Raw genomic sequence first — 18,749 nt, forward strand, 5'->3', positions numbered from 1 at the left:
CTGAAAACATGTGACCCAAAACAACTACTCTTTAACCCTCCTGTCGTCCTCATTTACGGGCACCAACAAATATTGTTTTCTTGTCTGAAAAAAATTCAATAATTCAGCAAAAAAATTCTCCAAATTTCTGAAAATTTGCAAAACCTTCAGGAAGAAAGTTCAAATAATTCCTTAAAAGTTACCGTTGAAAGTTTTTTTTTTTTTTTTTTTAAATATCCCCCAAATTTGGGAAGAAAATTCTTGTAAATATTTTCAAAAAATGAGTAAAAATCTTCCAAAAAAAATCCCCAAAATACAGGGTGACACAAAAAGACGTGAACTTTTTAACAATCCAATAAAACCAAGAGTGATGGAAGAGAAACTTTTTATTCATAGTAATTGAAACCTTAAAACATGCCATTTAAGAAACAATGATGGAATTTTCATTTTTTAAACATTGCTTCCTGTAGATGGCGTCCTCCTGTACGAATGCATTCTTGAAATCTACCTGGGGCCATCTCAAGAGTAAAGTGTACACGACTCGACCAAGAACTCTGGATGAGTTAAAACAGAGAATTCAGGATGAAATTCACAGTATCCCTAGCCTAGCCGCGCTAGACAACCCACGGCAACGAATTTAATTCTCTGCCAGGGTGGGTCTAGTTACCCTCCATAAGGCTCGAGGCTGGATTCTCCTAAAACTGGCCGGACCAATCACCATGAAGTGTAGAGTCAGAAGGCGGGCGTAACGAAGTGACAACAGAGGCGCGACGATTCTGACAGAAACAACCAGCGCATAATAAACAGTTATCTTTTGACTCGGCTTTGGCCACAGCCCTTAAAGATTTGGAGCTAAAATTCAACTTGAAAGATAAACAAAGGACGGCACTGAAGTGTTTCATTGAGAAGAAAAACGTATTTGGACTTATGCCAATGGGATATGGCAAATCCTTAATATACCAGTTGGCTCCGCTGGTTGGGAAGCTAATGGGACTTAGCCACAATCCGCCGGCGCTCTAGGAACTACGTCAGTCTATTTGTTGCGCTGATTGGTTGTATACCTACCCAATTGCTGCAGAGGGATTTGAAAGACAACCTTTTAGCCCGCCTCCCTCCCTGTCGAACGGCCCTAGACCCTTGTGCCTTCAGAAACATGGGTCTAGCATGGCTAGGCTACAGTATCCCAGCTGAGATGTTGCAGAGGTCAATGAGGAATCTCAACAGCAGATTTCAAGAATGCATTCGTACAGGAGGACGCCATCTACAGGAAGTCATTTTTAAAAAATGAAAATTCCATCATTGTTTCTTAAATGGCATGTTTTAAGGTTTCAATTACTATGAATTAAATATTTTTCTTCCATCACTCTTGGTTTTATTGGATTGTTAAAAAGTTCCCGTTTTTTTTTTTGTGTCACCCTGTATCTGAAGTGATTACGTCTATATCAGTAAAACTTCTGATATTTTCTTTAGGAACATTCACAAAAAATAATCAACCAAAAGCCAGCTAAATATTTTTGTGAATGTTCTTAAGAGAAAGGTTTTATCTTTTCTTTTCCACCCAAAATATGTTCAGAGATTTCCCAGAAATATTGAAAATGTGGACATCAGAAGTTTCCAACGGGTCAATTTTGACCCGCAGGACAACATGAGAGTTAAAGACACTGTTTCTTACAAAGGATGAAAACAGGCAAGAGGTTTTTCTAAAAGGTCTGAAGGAAGTGGTTAGAGGAGACACAGACAATGCTAAACCCACAACAGCAGCCATATCAAAAACAGAAAATTGAAAGTTATTTTCAAATTGCCTCTAATTCTGATCTTCAAATACTGTGAAAGTGTCTGACAGTGTGATTTTGTTTCGTCTCTTCTCTCTGTTCTAGCCCTAGCAGCCAGTGGTGGCCAGCTGCCTCTTTCCACTCTTGAGGGGGCCAGCAAGGTGATGCTGGGGGCCTCAGGGGGCCAAGGAGGAGGCCTCCCTTCCTCCCTCTTTCTCAACCACCCTGCCCTCCTCCACATGGGCCAGAATCCCGGTGCTGGACTCGTCAGCGCTGCCGTAGCCAAAGTTTCCCACCCGTCACCTTTCCCCTCGGTCAGCAGCATCAGCCCCACACCCTGTTCCCCCTCTCCTTGCTCTAGCCCCGCCTCTTCCTGCTCCTCCAGCGAAATGGCACACAGCCCGCCCTCTCTCGGCGGGGCTAAGATTGAGTGACAGCGCCAAGGGCCAATCAGAGACGAGGAGGAAGGAAGAAACAAGAACCTTGCCTTTCACACCAAAGCGATCTCTTTCTCTCTCTTGTGCTCTTCTTCCATTATATTTTTTCACAATGGCTCTCTCTCTCTTTCTCTCCCGGTCTTTCGATGCCAAAAATACACAGAATGAAAGAGGAGAGAGGGAGGGAAAGAAGTGAAAGAAGGGAGAAGGGGGGAAAGGGAAAGATTGAAACCAAAAATCTTTATCTATCCAAACAGATGGAAATGAGGCAACGTGGGACCTTTTTGTCAATGCCATGTGATATCGACACGGCACCTCTCTGCTCTTTCTCTCCGAAGGAAAACAAACCAAATGACTGTAACGAAGGGACGAAGGAGACGGCAGAGACGTATGTTGAAGTGCATAAACCAAAAATGACAAAACATAACTTTACTATATAACAAAGAAATGGCGGCAAGGACGAGGAAAAAAGAAGAGGAGGACTGTGCTTACATTTCCTTTTTTTTCTATTATTTTGAAAAGCTGCGGGTCTGAAGGAAGAGGAGTGGGAAGGATATGTTTAAACCAAAAATTTACCTGAGGAGGAGACGGAGGAGGAATACACAATGACAAAAAAACAAGAACAAAAACAAAAAAAAACAACAACCATACCAAAATCCCAAATACCAAAAACCAAAAATACGGAGAGAAAAGCTTTATTCAAAGGACGTGTAAATACTGAAGCTATCCAGGACCAGGACTCTACTCCTACTGCTAAACACACACACACACACACACACACACACACACACACACACACACACACACACACACACATCAAGAGCCAACCCATCCTGCCATCGACTCATCCTGTCTGTCTCTGCTCATGTGTCCCTTTTAGGCTTTCATGCTCCATATTTTCAATGAATCTGTAAAATATTCCTTTGTGTCAAGAGCTCATGTATGAATGATTGCCAGTCCTGCTGAGTCCTCATGCGTTTAGTCTTTTTACCTACCTCTGGTTATAAGAGCATAGAATAGTTTGCATTTCTCCTTTTTTTTTTTTTTAAATTTCACATTTTCTCGACAAGCTTATTTTTTACACTTTGACCAGTATAGTTTGGGATTAGTTGTTTTTTTTTCTATTATTATTTATTAGTGTCATGATAGAATTCAGCTCCTATTTATTCTCGCACACTGTTCTAGTGTTAGCTCTGGAGTTTTAATCCTCATCACGTGGCCTATTTCTGTCATCAGCCTGCGTTTTGTTTTCAATGGGACTTCTCTGCAGGAACGCAGATGATAACGGTGAAAAAGATAGTCATCTCCGTCCTCACCAAGTGCCAACAGATCAAAGATAGACTTGGCATATTGCGAGTTGATTTCAAGGTGTGAATAAATTTATTAAGACCTAAGCGTTTGACATTTCGTGCTCTTAATCGGGCCACTCTTTCCTCACTCTGAAAGATAACCCATTATCCGGTGACTCCGTGGCTAAATGAACATGCCCTGGAAACTTCACAGACTGTCTGTTAAGAGTGGCGACCACTTTAAGAGTATGAAATAGGGCTGTGATTGCAGAAATAAAGTAATATCTGTTGATGCTGAAGGATAAATAAGTCAATAAAGCCAAGTTTAGTCACAGCTGGCTCTCATTCCTGCCTTGTCAATCAGCATAGACGCCCCGACACCTGTATGTCTAGACGTGTTTACTGATATTTGTCTGTTCTCATCATCACTCCATCAATCACATTTCACTGTCATTTTCCACCTTTACCTGCCATTATTTCTCAAATGGAAACCAAAGTATTCTCAAGGCGGGGTTCTTCTTCAAGAGCCTTAGTCAAGAACACAATAAAGACACAGAAGTGGTGGTGGTGGTGGTCGGGGGTTGGAGAACAGGATGCTAACCACTGGAAGCCCTCTGGTGTAATCCCCCTCCACCTGGCCCATCCAAAACCCCATGGGGAAAGCTTTATATAGGGAGTTGATCCTTTACTCTGAACCCCAGAAAGAAGGGTTACGGTGGGACAGGCAAAGGAGGGACACACTGTAGTGAAGGGAGCGGGCGTCACACTTTTTGTAAGAGGATACCAAAAATAAACACAAACCAAAAAGAAAAAAACAAACAAAAAACCCCACAACCCAAGGAATGACAGAAGCAAACCAAAAAGAACCCAAACCAAATGTGGCTGGAGGGAGGAGGGGAGGAGGACGAAGTGCAGGTGTTGAAGGAAGCGAAGCGACTCTCTGTCTGTCGGCTTTAGGGCTGCGACACAGCCCCGCTCTGAAACTGTGTAGCATGGATGGAGGGGTGAATAGACAGGCAGCTAGACAGGGAAGCAGAAGAAGGACGGACACTTCCTCCCCTCCTCCGCCTCTCTCTTTCTCCAGCTCAGCTCTCTGGTCCTGGATGGAGCTAAACGCAAATGACCTCACTGAACTGAAATCTTATAAAAAAAAAAATCTGTTTTTATTTTTTTGTTGGTTGGTTCTGATTGTTTTATCTCTGCTGTGTCTCTTGATGCCGTTTTATGTACTGTACTTTAGTGCTTATTACTTATTTGGAATAACGTACTCGCTTACTTACTACAAGAGCTCCTTATTTTTTTCGTAGTCGTGCTAGAGATTTTTATCAGGTGGTTGGAAAAAATACTGTGAAAATTTAGCTTCCAGATTTTTATTAGATAAAGAAACAAACTGTCTTGAAAGGTAAAAAAAAAAGACAACACAAAAAACCAAAAACAAAGAGTTGAATAGCAAACCCTAAAAATGCCAAACCAAATACTGAACCAAACCAAACACAGTAGACAGAAACAGGAACTGCCTTCTCTGTGTGAGGGCAAAGAAATGGCTTAGCGTCAGTTTGTCTGAGGTGTAGCTGTGTGTCTTTCTGTATTTAAATGTTAATGGTTAAAAAAAATGAAATGAATAGGGTCTGCAGTGATGTCTTGTCACACATTTTGACCCCAAAGGCAGCAGTGTAAGATACACTAATGACAGAAGAACACACACAGTAAAGGCCTCGGTTAAATTGAATGGATGAGAGTTGGACGTAAACCTATCCAAAGAATATTTGGTTTGATCCACACCAGAAAAACCGCTGACACACGAGAATCGTTTCACAAACCAAACTTTAGATGTGGGGTTTGCGCCTTAAAGGTGAAACCTTTTCTCCACATTGACTCTTAGACGGAATGTATCTGTTAGTGCTTCTATAGATTTTGTAGAAAAAAAGATATATGTTCTATTGCTTACTTATCGCTAATGTATGAAAAAGAAAAAAACTCTGAGAAAAAAAGATCCTAAAAACATTGATGATAATAACTTGATTTTAGACCAAAAATTTTAACTATCTCTCTTTGGACATTTCATTTCTCTTTTTGATTCATGATTTAGACTTTTGATTGTACTATTTATTCAGAGTAGATTTGATTTACTTGCTCGTTATCTTATTTGTGTTGTTATTTATTTGTTAATTTATTTCTAGAGGTGCTTTTTTCGTATTCTATGATGTATTTGTGACAGATTTTTCTTTCTTTTTTTTCCCCTGCTGAAGTTCTTTCTTACTTCTTTGAACCAAATGATAGCAGAAATGCAACCTCGCGTCCTGTAGGGACTTAATAAGAGAACACAGTCGACTGATGGTCAGTCACAAAGAAATTCTCTTCCTCACTGGGACAGCTTTCCTCCTCAAAGGGAAGGGACGCTCACTGTAATGAGAGGCAGCACTGTGACGACCAACCCCCCATGATTTACAGGTGTTTACAGGGGAAGAAAATTGAGTGGGTGGGAGTTTTATGGACATACATTTTCCTTTGTGTCTTTTTGTAATTAGACAAAGAAGACGTGCTGAAATTCAGTTTCGAAAGCATAAATATGATTTATGCCTACATGGGGTGTTCTTTGAGGCACAGTGCTGCTTCTGTTCTCTGTATTTTCTCCACAGGGAGAGCACTCTGAAAGCTTTACAGCTATACAACCAAAAACGCAAAAGAAGAAGATCAGCTGAGGCAAAGGCTAAAGTGTTTTTACGTGGCAGAAAGGAAACAGAGAGGCACAAGAGAAAGAGGGTGATTTTGGATTCCCAGCAGTAGATCGCCCTCCAGCTTCTCTTTTAGTCTCCGTTTCTACGTTTCTGTATCTCTTTTTCTTTTCCACTTTTCTGTACGTTCGTTTCAACTTGTTTCTTCATCCACTGTAGGATGTAAAAGAGAGATAGTTCATCATATACCTCATATTCTTTGATGATAAACCAAATAGATGAATGCTTTAAAATGCGGGGCTCAAGTGGGGATCAGGGTAGCGGGGTGGTGCGTGTGGACAGTGTGCTGGTATTGGCTGGGAGCAGACCGAGCAAGGTCAGAGGTCAAAGGCCGTTCTCCCAATGGAAGTAAACACAGGTTTGGGATCAATGAGGAAGTAAAAGATCACTGAGTAAATTGCAAGTTTACTCCATTAGATTCAGATGGTGCCATCTGAGGTCAAAAGGCTGCATTGCTTTATGCTCTGGTCTACTCACACACACACTCACACACACACACACACACACACACAGGCCTTGTCCCCCTGATAAACACCCACGCTGTCTGTGTTGAGCTTTGAACACAGCCCTCACCTCACGTCTGACCCTTACTGCTGCCGCCCCGTCACACACGGACCGTCTGTGGGCTTAGAGCTGCTCTTTGGCCCAAATCTAAGATCAAATCTGGATCCATTTTTGGCTTAAAAAAGCTTCTGGATTCATGCCTCTGAGCAACTTTATCATCAAGGTCGCCCAGCCCTCTCTCGCCTTTAGGTCCGTGTTGCCGGATGAGGGGTCATGTTGACCGTTTGATGACCACGTGTGTCGGGGAGCATCGTAGGGCGGGTAACCAGGGAACGGCTGACGCTGAGGTTGCTAGGTGACAGATACTTCTCACAGTGTGTGATGAGAGGAGGGAAGTTGCAGGAAGAGGTGTGCATGTGATTTAAACATCTGGATTCTCCCAGAGAGTCGGTTTTCCTCTCTTTGTCTCTCTTGTGTGTTTGGAGGAAGTGGATGCAGAGCGGCACTCCTCTGTGAACCTCAGACTTTTAGGAAGCCATGAGTAAAGTGCAGGTCTCTGTGGTGGGGATACCCCATTAGTGAATGATACCAAAGTCTACGCCCCGCCACGTGAACCGGCACGATGTCCACGCTCCCTAAAAACCTGATGTCCACAGAGCCTTCCCAAACTCCACTTTCCTCTAAACACCTTATTCATTCGCATTTTTTCTTCGCGTAATTAAATCGTCTCTTCCGACTACAGATGTACCTGAACAGCAGCGTCTGGGTAAGTAGCTTTAGAGGAACAGCTTCATAGTTCAGCTTTTTGGTAAATGTTCGCTTTCTTTCAGAAAGTTAGATGTGGCTCCAACCAGCGTGCAGCTAGCATGAAAAATGGAAGCAGAGGCAGGGGAAGTTAGTGCTGCTGGCCAGAATGTTGTTCCACATAAAACCACACAACGATGGGTTTGAACTTCAGTTTTTGTGCAGCAAAAAAAAAACAACCAAAAAACACCATGTGACATCTTGATAGGTGAGTTTTGCAGGTGCTGGTAGCTTCTTTTGCTTTCCTGTGAACCGTGAAGATGTTTAGCACATGTGTAACAGAATTTTTTATCCCGTTTTTAAAATGAATGAGCAACTTTTAAGAGTGGTGCTCCTCATAGTGGTGGATGAAAACTCCGTACACAAATATTATAAACAGTAAAGGCGACACAAACAGCTGTGACATGAATTTAGTTTTTTACTGAAATGAGCCAGCAGCAGGCTGAACTTTGCACTGAAGGGAAATGGTAATACGCCTGCATTTCAACAGTGATTTTGCTGTTTGTTTTTTTTAAGAAAATGAACACATTTTGTAGTCAGTAGCAGCACACCTGTTAGAATCGTTTAAGTACCCCTTCCCATGCTAAATTAACCCTCCTGTTGTCTTCGTTTACGGGCACCAAAAAATAATGCTTCCTTGTCTGAAAAAAATCCAAAAATTCAGCAAAAATAAAAAATAAAAAATCCCCAAAATTTCAGAAAATTTGCAAAACCTTTTGGAAGAAAATTCCAATAATTTCTTAAAATTTTCCCTTAAAAGTTTCATTTTAAAAAATCTCTCAAATTTGGAAAGAAAATTCTCAAAAAATGAGTAACAATCATCCAAACAAAATCCTAAAAATATGTAAAATTATTACATATACATCAGTAAAACTTCTAATATTTTCTTTAAGAACATTCACACAAAAAATCAACCAAAATCCAGTGAAATTCGCTGGATTTTGGTTGATTTTTTTTGTGTGAATGTTCTTAAGAAACATTTTTAACATTTCTTTTTTCCGCCAAAAAATGTCCCAAAAATGTTGAAAATGTGGCCAAGTTCACTGTGGAAATATATATTTTTTTCCCCACATTTTCAAACTTTAAAGCTGGTCGATTTGACCCACAAGACGACACGAGGGTTAAGCCTATTTTAGAACCAACCCCTGGCTGTAGACTCATATTTACCACGCAGACATCGAGGTGCTGAAATCTTCTCATCTAACTCTTGGAAAGAAAGCAAATAGGAACATTTCCCAAAACATTTGACTATTCCTTCAAAATGGAGCATCGACACCTAATTGAAATCGCGCAAATGTGAGAGAATCTGTGTCTCTGGGCAGGAAGCCATAAAAGATGGCTCTGCCGGAGAAAGAGAGAGACGAAGAAACGAGAGCAAAGAAAACACCAACAAAGCTGCTACTTCTTCCTCTGCCCACTGCCATCCACACATACATGCACTTCCTCTCTTTCATCCCTCTCTACTCTCTGTCTTTCTCTCTCTTCTACAATACAGCTTCAGTCCAAAGGTTCTCCAGCAACACAGCAAAGCAAGTCCGATGTTAAAGAAGAAAACCAAAGAACTCTAACTTGACTTACTCTTCAACACAAAGCCTCCACTGCATCCTTTCTCTTTCCATTCCCTCCTGTCCGCTCTGCTTTGACTCGTCTGTCACCTAGCGAGCCGGCCTTGAAGCATTAAACCTCAGCTATCCAAAGGGAAATAATAATAAGAATGATAATAATGATGATAATTAAGATGATGCTGATGAAATGTATATTTTTAAGTATTTGTCATTGGAAGAATAATCTTAAGCTTCTCATAATTATGATGATCATGACGACGACGACAACGATGATGATGATAATGAAGTTTCTCTTCTCTTTGTAGCTGTTCTGATCCTTCTTGAGTTTGTGTCTTTTTCTGCTTGTGCTGCCAGAGTACTGCTTAACTCCCATCACCTTCCTTCCTACGTTTTTCTTTTGGCTTACCCCCAATGTTTGGTCCCAACGTCTACCTGTCTAACCTTTGCCCTTAGATGTTTGCCTACTCCTCCAGTGTGTGTGTGTGTGTGTGTGTGTGTGTGTGTGTGTGTGTGTGTGTGTGTGTGTGTGTGTGTGTGTGTGTGTGTGTGTGTGAGTGTGTGTGAAGAGCAAACTGTTAAACCCTGACAAGGGGAAGTTTAAATTTTCTCTGGAAGTGGTTTCTTGTTTTTAGCTGTTTAAAAGGGGGAGGGTTCCAGTGTGTCAGTTTGTTACATGCCCACCTGTGAGTGAGTGTGTGTGTGTGTGTGTGTGTGTGGCTGGGTGGGGCGTGGGTTGTTGGAAAGCGGGATGGGTGCGGTAGACAAAAAGATTCCTTGTTCTATGGACGACACCAAACCCCAACACACGATGTGTACTGTCAACTGTAACGTACTGTTTGCCAACTTCCTAGTACATGTAGCTTTAATTCCCCCTGTCACAACAGTCAGCTTGTGGCCCTATTGTGCGTGAGTGTGTGCAGGTATGGGTGAGTCACTCTTCCCCTTGTGTCTTCTATCCCGTGATCAGTCTCACCCCCCCGCCTCTTTCCCCTTCCCTTCCCTTTTAGTCTGCCCCCTTCTTCTCCCTTGTGGTAGCAAGTTAGCCTTTTAGTGTGTTTATCTTAAAAACAAAACAAACCAAAAAAAAAAAAAAGCGTGAAGAAAAATTACTCTGCTTGTTCATTGTACAGTGTTGTTCATTTTAAGTCATTTTTGTAACTGAAAGTGTTTCATTCATCCAAATAAAACAGGAGACAAAAACTGTACAGATGAGCCCCTCCTGCCTCTTGTCTTCTGTCTTTTCTGTCGAATTCTGATCAGTGTCTCGGCTTTCATTTTGAACCACAGGTTTCACTTGGTTTGGAGAAACCTCATCGCCCCGAACACAAGCGTACCTCTGCTTGTTCTTCTGCTTTTCAGCCAGTGGAGGGCGCTGTTAGACTTAATATCTCACCCCGCAGCAGCCTGAATAAACTGCCTTTCTCTACTGATGTTGCTGTTGGTCTCTGAAACTCCTGTAAATATGGGGGAGCGCGAGTGTCTTCAGAGTTTTCCTTAAATCCATATTCAACATCAAGATATGCAAAGCTCTGGTGGAAGTGGCTGGCTGAACTGGACCTTCATCAGAAGCTACTGATGTAAAACAGGTGCCCTGATATTGCCCTGGCTTTTACCTTGTATGAAAATCATCAGGTCAGCAATCAAAGTTAGTTATTTACCCAACGGAAAACATGGTGCAGTCTGTTGCTGCAGTGATTGGATTAGCACGTGATGGTTCCAGCTTCTTAACCCTCGTGTCATTCTGCAGGTCAAAACTGACCCGTTTTAAAGTTTGAAAATGTGGAAAATATATATATTTTCACAGTGAAACTTCTGATGTCCACATTTTCAACATTTTGGGGAAATCTTTGAACATTTTTTGGTGGAAAAAAAAAGAAATGTTAAAAATGTTTCTTTAAGAACATTCACATAAAAATCAACCAAAATCCAGCGAATTTCGCTGGATTTTGGTTGATTTTTATGTGAATGTTCTTAAAGAAAATATTAGAAGTTTCAATGATATATATCTGTAATCACTTTAGATATTTTTAGGACTTTTTTGGATGATTTTTACTCATTTTTTGAAAATATTTACAAGAATTTTCTTGCCACATTTGGGGGATTTGAAGAAAAAAAACTTTTAGGGGAAGCTTTTAAGGAATTATTGGAATTTTCCTCCTGAAGGTTTTGCAAATTTCCAGAAATTTGGGGATTTCTTTTGCTGAATTTTTGAATTTTTTTAGACAAGGAAGCATTATTTTTTGGTTTGAGGACAACAGGAGGGTTAAATATGTGAATATGATGCTTTTCTCATCTCATTAGTCCAACACATTCTTACTACGAGAGCGTGAAATGCTGCCATTTTGTTAAAGCCACTTGAGTTTTAGGAACGAGCACAAGTTGTCTTGTTGGGTTAAGTTTAGGCACCAAAACTATTTGCTTAAAGTTCGGCAAAGATATTGATTTCGGCCATCTTTTTTGTTATCTGAAGCGAGCAACAGGGACGACACACGGCCTATGTTTCTGAATTTCACAAGTTTGTTTCGGTTTTTCTGCCCTGTACGTTGAAAAACGACACTAAAGTGTGTCTTCTGTGTTCAGATGTGACACCAAGTTGACCCGACAAAGTGACAGAATGTGACAAGTTAGGAGACCAGACGCATCAGTCTGGCAAAACAACACATTGGATGACTTCACTTTGGGCTTTTGGAAGCTGTCATGGATATTTTGATGTTATATAAAGTAAACAATTAACTCAGAAATCAGAAAAACAATCAGTAGATTCACTTATGATGAAAGCCGTCTTTTGTAGCAGTGCAGGTTGTGATCTACTTATAATCTACTCCATACATGAGGCATTTGTTTCTGCTTTAAATGTCATACGCACATTGTTTTCTACAATAAGCAAATTTATGACTCTTCTAAGATAAAACTTGAGTTGCTTTCCGACATTGTGTGTTTCATCTTGATAAATAAGCCAAATTATTATTTTCATAATCAATATATCTGCTGATCATTTCTCCAGTTAATCAGTTAATTGTTTGGTTTATATAACACGAGAGAGCCTTTTAAAAATAGCACATTTTGTTTGAGCCAAGGTGATTTGTTTGTCTTATTTTGTCTGACAAGCCATTGATCACCAAAAGCTCTTCAGTTTATTATGTTACAAGAAAAAAGAAGGCACAAAACTTCACAAGCCTCAAACTTCCATTGTCTAAAGAAAAGTAAAGAAATCAACTGCATCCTAAGTACACTTCCAGTCAAAAGGACACATTCTCATTCAATGCTTTTTATTTATTTGTTTTATTTTCTACATTGAAGATGAACACTTTTTGGATTTCAACATAATTAATTTGTATTCTTTTATAGTTTTGATGTTTTCAGTATTAATCCACAATAGAAAATGATTAAATAAAAAACATTGAATGAGAATGTGTGTCCAAACCTTTGACTCAAAATGCATCTGTTTTATCATGATTTTACTTCATGTGAAATTGATTGAGACTAATTCATATATTTAAGGGCTGCTAAATCTGATGCTATGTCCCATAACCTGGAGAGAAGCTCTCCCCTGCACTTGTCGGCGGGGAGGAGGCGAGGAATGTCTTCATTTCATCTCTGTTTCTATTTTCTGAGTTAGGGGGGCATCTGCTAATTGACCAACAGCGTTGCACACGTTCGGCCTTCCCTCTTCCTCATCCTCCTTACCTCGCTGTGTTGTTGTCTCTTACCTCCTCCTCCTCCTCCTCCTCCTCCTCCTCCAGCTCGTTGCTCTCCATCTCTTGTTAACGGCCTCTCCGTCAGTCTATCTCCCTCTCCCTCTCTCCTGCTCCCCCCTGCTGTGTGGCACAGTAGGTGGATGATTAGGTAGGATGCTGGAGTGTGTAAGTGTGACAGCTTTCAGACACCCACCTCCTAGCTGAGTCACGGACGGCGGTGGTGAGCATGTGATCCTATCACCAGGGTGACTCGGGTAGATCTGCGTTGCTGTGTTGTCGCATCAATATGTAATATTTGTTCTTCTCCAAAATGCCGGCATCTTGGAGGATGACTGACAATCACGCCGATGTATCTTTAGAATGCAAACTTCAAAAAAATTCAGATTGTTCATTGCAGCTGTTGCCTTGCACTGAACACGATTTAACCAAGTAGATTTCATTCATTCATTGACAACTGAAGTTACTACATGAGAATTTATACACCTTAAACCTCCAACATGTATTATTAATAATATTATATAACACTTTTCTGCATCTTCACTACTTCTAGTTTTGGTACTTAAGTACATTTATCTGTTAATACTTATGTAGTTTTACTTAGCTACGATTTCTGAGTGCAATTTTTACTTATTTTGTGAGTGTTTATACATTTATAAGTTGCTGTTGTTGTTACAAAAATACTGAGCTCATGGAACTCACCTCCACTTCAATTCATTCTGTAAATGAATAGGAATTGTTTTTAGCATTTAAATGTAAAAACATCAAGTCAAAGAATTCTGCAGTCGACCAAAATAATCACCACTGACCTTGGAAATAGTGCCTTTGAAATTTAGTTTCTCTTAACCAGAGCTATGCTGCCTGGATTTACTTCTTTCAGGTAAACTGTTGTTGTTGTGGGACTTCTTCATTCCAAAATTAGCAAAGCATAAGTACTATTCTTCGATTAAATTCTGTTGCTATGTAACAGCGCTGCATCAAAATGTCACCGTGTCTGTTGATAGTTACTGCAGAAGGGAGCAAATGACACTGCTGTGGCACCGATGGGTGTCATAACACTAAATGTTTGACATCATCTTAAAAACGACGCCTGTAAAATCATTCTCCATGACTTTCAAACCTGACTGTGGCATGAGGCTTGTAATCGGAGATAGACGTGTCTGGTTAGGTGAGGAGTCGGTTGACACAGTCGTAATTCCACTGGGCTTGGAAGAATCCCAGTAAAGGTGGAACTGGCCACAGATAAGGCCTCACTGTGTCAGTGGTACGCAACGACAGAATGCCAGCTGTCAGTTTAACCAGGAGCCCTGCCAGGGTGTGTGTGTGTGTGTGTGTGTGTGTGTGTGTGTGTGTGTGTGTGTGTGTGTGTGTGTGTGTGTGTGTGTGTGTGTGTGTGTGTGTGTGTGTGTGTGTGTGTGTGTGTGTGTGTTTTATTGGTGCCAGTGAGAGACAGTGCCAGCGCTGAAGTGCCACTAAACAGATCTGGTTTCCCTCTCCGAGCAGCAGAGCGTACATGTATGTCCTGTAGGTTACAGTGTTTGTGTGTCAGCTTAAGCTTCTGTTGCCTCTCCTGTCGACCTCCTGCCCTCCACCGCTGCCACATGCCGAAAAAATCTTGGGTTTGTTTTACTCAAACTGTAGTGCATGTGTTAAAATGCTCATCTGCATAGTTATTCAGGTAGCAAGGGTTCCCTAAAGGTTTTATAGTTTTTTTTGTAGGATATTGGAGAATGATCTGAGTGCTGATTTGGATTCATGTTAATAGTTTTATATACCACCTACATGTTTATTGACTTTTCAGTGTGTGAAGTAAGGGCAATGTCACTGTCTTTAGTCCTTTACATGAATTTTGGTTTGGGCTCTTATACAAGAACCATGGACAGCTGCTGTTTCACCTATCTTTTACCAGAGGAAAATGAGGGAAACAAAAAATTAATAATTTTTCTTTCATTCATCTGACAGTTTTCTTTGAATAGATTGAAGATATACTCTTCTTGATCTTGTCAGTGGCGTTGTTATTCAGCCACTTCAACGCGTATGTGGTTCAGTAAAGGAAGGAACGGCAAGAATTGATTCCTGATGTTTCAGGTCAAATGAACTCTTATTATGGTGCTGTTTGTTCTCTTTCCTTCCTCTATGTTTTAATTGAAAAAAGTGTTCACAATTTATTGCTTCAGAGTAAATCTAGAACAATAGTATAATCAGTATGGCATAAATAAAGTTACACTAAGTAAATGGAGTAATGAAGAAGCAGAACTACCTCCCCTTTCTACAGGAAAAGATAAAATAATCAGTCAGAAGGTCGGATCTTGGATGCAGTTAGGTGTTCCAACTAGACTGGAAAAAAAGGCTAAATCTGTCTAAAATTAAGGTTTTATACTGGACTCCCCAAAATACAGACTTTAACTCCATTAAAATCCTGTGAAATGTGCTGAAGAAACAAGTCAGTGTGAGAAAGCCAACAAATTTAAACGACACCAATTCTGTCAAGAGGAGTGATCACAGATACAACGGGAAACTTTCCAGAAACTTGTCCAAATGTTTTAGCTAAGGTGAAAATGGCTGAGTGCCATTTAAACAAATATTTACATTACTCTGTGTATATTTTTGACCCAGCTCATTTTGTCATGTTTAAAGAAGAACTCTAACAAATCCACAAAAGAGTGAAAATGCATGGTTTAACTTTACAATTCTAGAATTCTGCAATTTCATTTAGCAAATAAAACACAATGAAACTGCTGTATGACTCTGCTGTTTTACCCTTCTCTTATTCTTTCTGTCATTCCTGTTGCCTTTACCTTGTCAATAAAATACCAAAAGCCTGAATGAAAGCAGGATGCCACTACTTCACAGAAATCCAGCAGCTTTGGGAGGGGCAAGGATTTCTTCTATTGCTTCACCACAACACTTGAACATGCAAACACTACAATTTAATCATGGGTAGCTACAAAGGGACACTATCTGTCCTATAAATGACACTTCACCCAAAGCTCCTACTGCTCCTGGAAACCTGCTGGAACACTCTCACCTCCTCTCTGCTCCCCACAGTCTTACAGATGAGAATTTGGATTATTTTCACACTAGAAGTCCTCAACAGAGTTAACAAATCAGTTTTGGCAATTCCATCTACTGAGGAGGACATTAAAAAAAAGAACAAACCCGAAACACCAGTAAGTGGATTCCGATTTTGAATTAGGGGTTAGGGTTAAGGTTGGGTTAACAAGCAGGTTGTCTAATTTGTGTTTTTTCCCCTGTCCTTTTTCATCTGTTGAGAGACTCTCAGAAAAAGACAAGCAAGCAAGCAGGAGCACTTTATCTCAGTCCAACAAAGCCGTCATTGAATACTGCTATGCATGAGGACTTGATAAGTTAGTAGTTGTGCTCCACCCACAACAAGCCAGCAAAAAGAAAGACAGAAAGGCAATATTAAGAGGCAACTTACAGCGTGGACGATATGAAAACCATCTATAAAAGCTACAAAGATTACATGTAAACTGTAATTCTTGACCTGAGAAACAGTACTTTGATCCCAACAGTGAGCTTTAAACCTCATTTCACTGTTTCTTAGTCGAATTAAGTATCTTTGAAGCCTATGAGATGTAGCTCAGAGAATCCTTGACATGACTGACAAAACGTTTTGTAGCTTACATTACCCCTACCCTCACATAAGCTGTATTGTGCAAACACTGCACACACACAGACTTCAGCAGCAGGCAGGTCCAGATAATTAGCGGAGGACTTCCATGATGTAGAACATCATGAACCGTCACACAGCCACGATACAAAATGGCACACACAGGTCAGAAAAAATGAATCAGTGCCACTGTATAACAGCAGCTCCCACACTGTGAATGAGCCCACTGCGCGGCACCTCCACAAAAGAACCTACAGTATAGCAGCACAAAAACAATCACACACACACAGAGCCACGCACATATGAGGAGAAATCCGACAAAGCAAAGGATGATGGTGATTATGACACATAGCTATGCCACCCACAATGGTGCCTGTGCGAGGGCAGAGCACATCAAACTGAGCAAGTGTAACACATGCTCTGTGTCAGTCCTCCTCCCCTGCACTGGCATGTAATGTATGACACATAGCTGAACCACCTACAGGCCTGCTGTCTCCATGCCTAGCTGATGACGATGGAAGGGGGGTACTCGGGGTATCAGCCAAGGAGACGGATTCTGCTGGATTCTGCTGGATTGTCCTCTGAATGAAAGAGAGAATAGAGTGAGTGTTTACGAGCTGTTGTGACTGCTCAGAATGTGTAAGAGAAAGAGCGTCACAAATGACTTCTAGCTTTGGATCAAATGTTTGTTTTCAGCTTTCAAATTACCCCAAGTGTTACTTGGGGTAGTGAGCATGAAAGTACTGTTGAGCATCAGCTGCTGTTTCATCTCGCCCCCTTTAAACATGTGAACATATGTTGGAAACATGGCCTTTGGGTGTTATGTGACTGCCGGGGCATCTGTCCTGGGCTCAGGGCTATTCTCTGTATGTGATGAGCGTGTGGTATTGGGTGGGCAAGAGAGGGGATTTTGGTGGCTGGCAGCCAAGCACCTCTGGGTGATCCAATCTGAGTGACCCTGACTTAGCCCAGTGTCGGAATGACTAATTGAGGATAAGAGAGAGGGGGGCAAAGCAAAGCCTGTTACTGGATCTGACCCAGACTTCTTCCATGAATACAGTACACACACACACACACACACACACACACACACACACACACACACACACACACACACACACACACACACACACACACACACACACGTGTGTGTGTGTGTGTGTATGTGCCCATGTTTTTGCTACATTGTGGGGACCAAATGTCCCCACAACTGTAGGAAAACCGAAAACTATGTCACTTGTGGGGACCTCATTTCGGTCCCCACAAGTTTAAACAGTGTTTTGGCCATGTTGTTGTTACTGAAAAAAGTAAAAGTGCAAAAACGTTTCTTTAGGGTTAGGCATTGTTTTGGTTAGGGTAAGGGTTAGGGGTTAGATATGAATGGGAGTCAATGGTATGTCCCCACAATGATAGCAAGACACACACACACACACACACACACACACACACACACACACACACACACACACACACACACACACACACACACACACACACACACACACACACACACACACACTCCAAGAAAGGGAGTGATCCAGATCCAGTACCCAAATCTAATTCTGGACTTTCTGTGACACATACCCCAGATAGCAAACTATGGGTGAATCAATGTTGAATCTATGTTGAGACCTAACGTAGAAATTATACAGAAAGCGCAAGGTTGATAAAATGTTGAGTCAACGTTTGCTTACATAGATTACATGTTTGCAAACGTAGATTCAACATTAATTAAACATTGACCTGTCAAACATTTTAATTAAACCAAAATACAATGTAGATTCAATGGTATCTTTTAAACACAAACTTCAATGTTGACAGAATGTTGTTGAATCAACGTTGATCCAACCATCAGTCTTCAACCGTAACCACAATTCAACCTTCTTAACCCTAATTCAACATTGATTTAACATCTTTTTCTATCTGGGTAAAGTGTGATTTATGGTTGAAAAGCAAACGTTGACTCAACATTTTATCAACCTTGAACAAAGAACTACTCAGCAGACTCATGCTAATGACCACCATTAGCACACGAGGGCTCAGTGACATCTGTGCATTTCAACAACCCCAACCAATACTCACAACGACCATCGTTGAGTAGTCAGACGAGTCACGATATTGGTCGTTGGACTAATAGCCCTGAACACACCTCACAGAGGTTTAAAAGCTGAGGCAACACCAACCACCACCAGAACTGAAGAAGCCTCTTGGATGAGAGGTGAAACGTCTTCAAGGAACTTTCTTAAAGTACAGTGGATTGATTTAAACTACTTTGGATACTTGCCAATTCACACATACAGCAAATACAGATCAATAATTGCATTTATCTGCATTT

The 18,749-nt window shown here is 40.9% G+C and overlaps 2 protein-coding genes across 8 annotated transcripts in view; one reads left to right on the forward strand and one right to left on the reverse strand.

Moving 5' to 3' along the window:
* pou2f2a (POU class 2 homeobox 2a) overlaps window positions 1-10,297 on the forward strand; it is a 50,293-nt gene extending 39,996 nt beyond the window's left edge. For 5 of the 7 annotated variants that reach the window (XM_051956890.1, XM_051956893.1, XM_051956891.1 and 2 more), the window contains one exon: window positions 1,857-10,297. In XM_051956890.1, coding sequence (XP_051812850.1) covers window positions 1,857-2,185 — 329 coding nt within the window. In that variant the 3' untranslated portion in view covers window positions 2,186-10,297. The remainder of the gene's footprint in view (window positions 1-1,856) is intronic. The other 2 variants (XR_007945450.1, XM_051956894.1) reach the window with 2 other exon arrangements.
* The window catches only part of rabac1 (Rab acceptor 1 (prenylated)), a 152,572-nt gene that overhangs the window by 86,851 nt on the left and 46,972 nt on the right, over window positions 1-18,749 (reverse strand). The window lies entirely within an intron of this gene.

Source organism: Acanthochromis polyacanthus, chromosome 12, assembly GCF_021347895.1.
Source record: "Acanthochromis polyacanthus isolate Apoly-LR-REF ecotype Palm Island chromosome 12, KAUST_Apoly_ChrSc, whole genome shotgun sequence".
In the NCBI taxonomy this organism is placed as follows: Eukaryota; Metazoa; Chordata; class Actinopteri; family Pomacentridae; genus Acanthochromis; species Acanthochromis polyacanthus.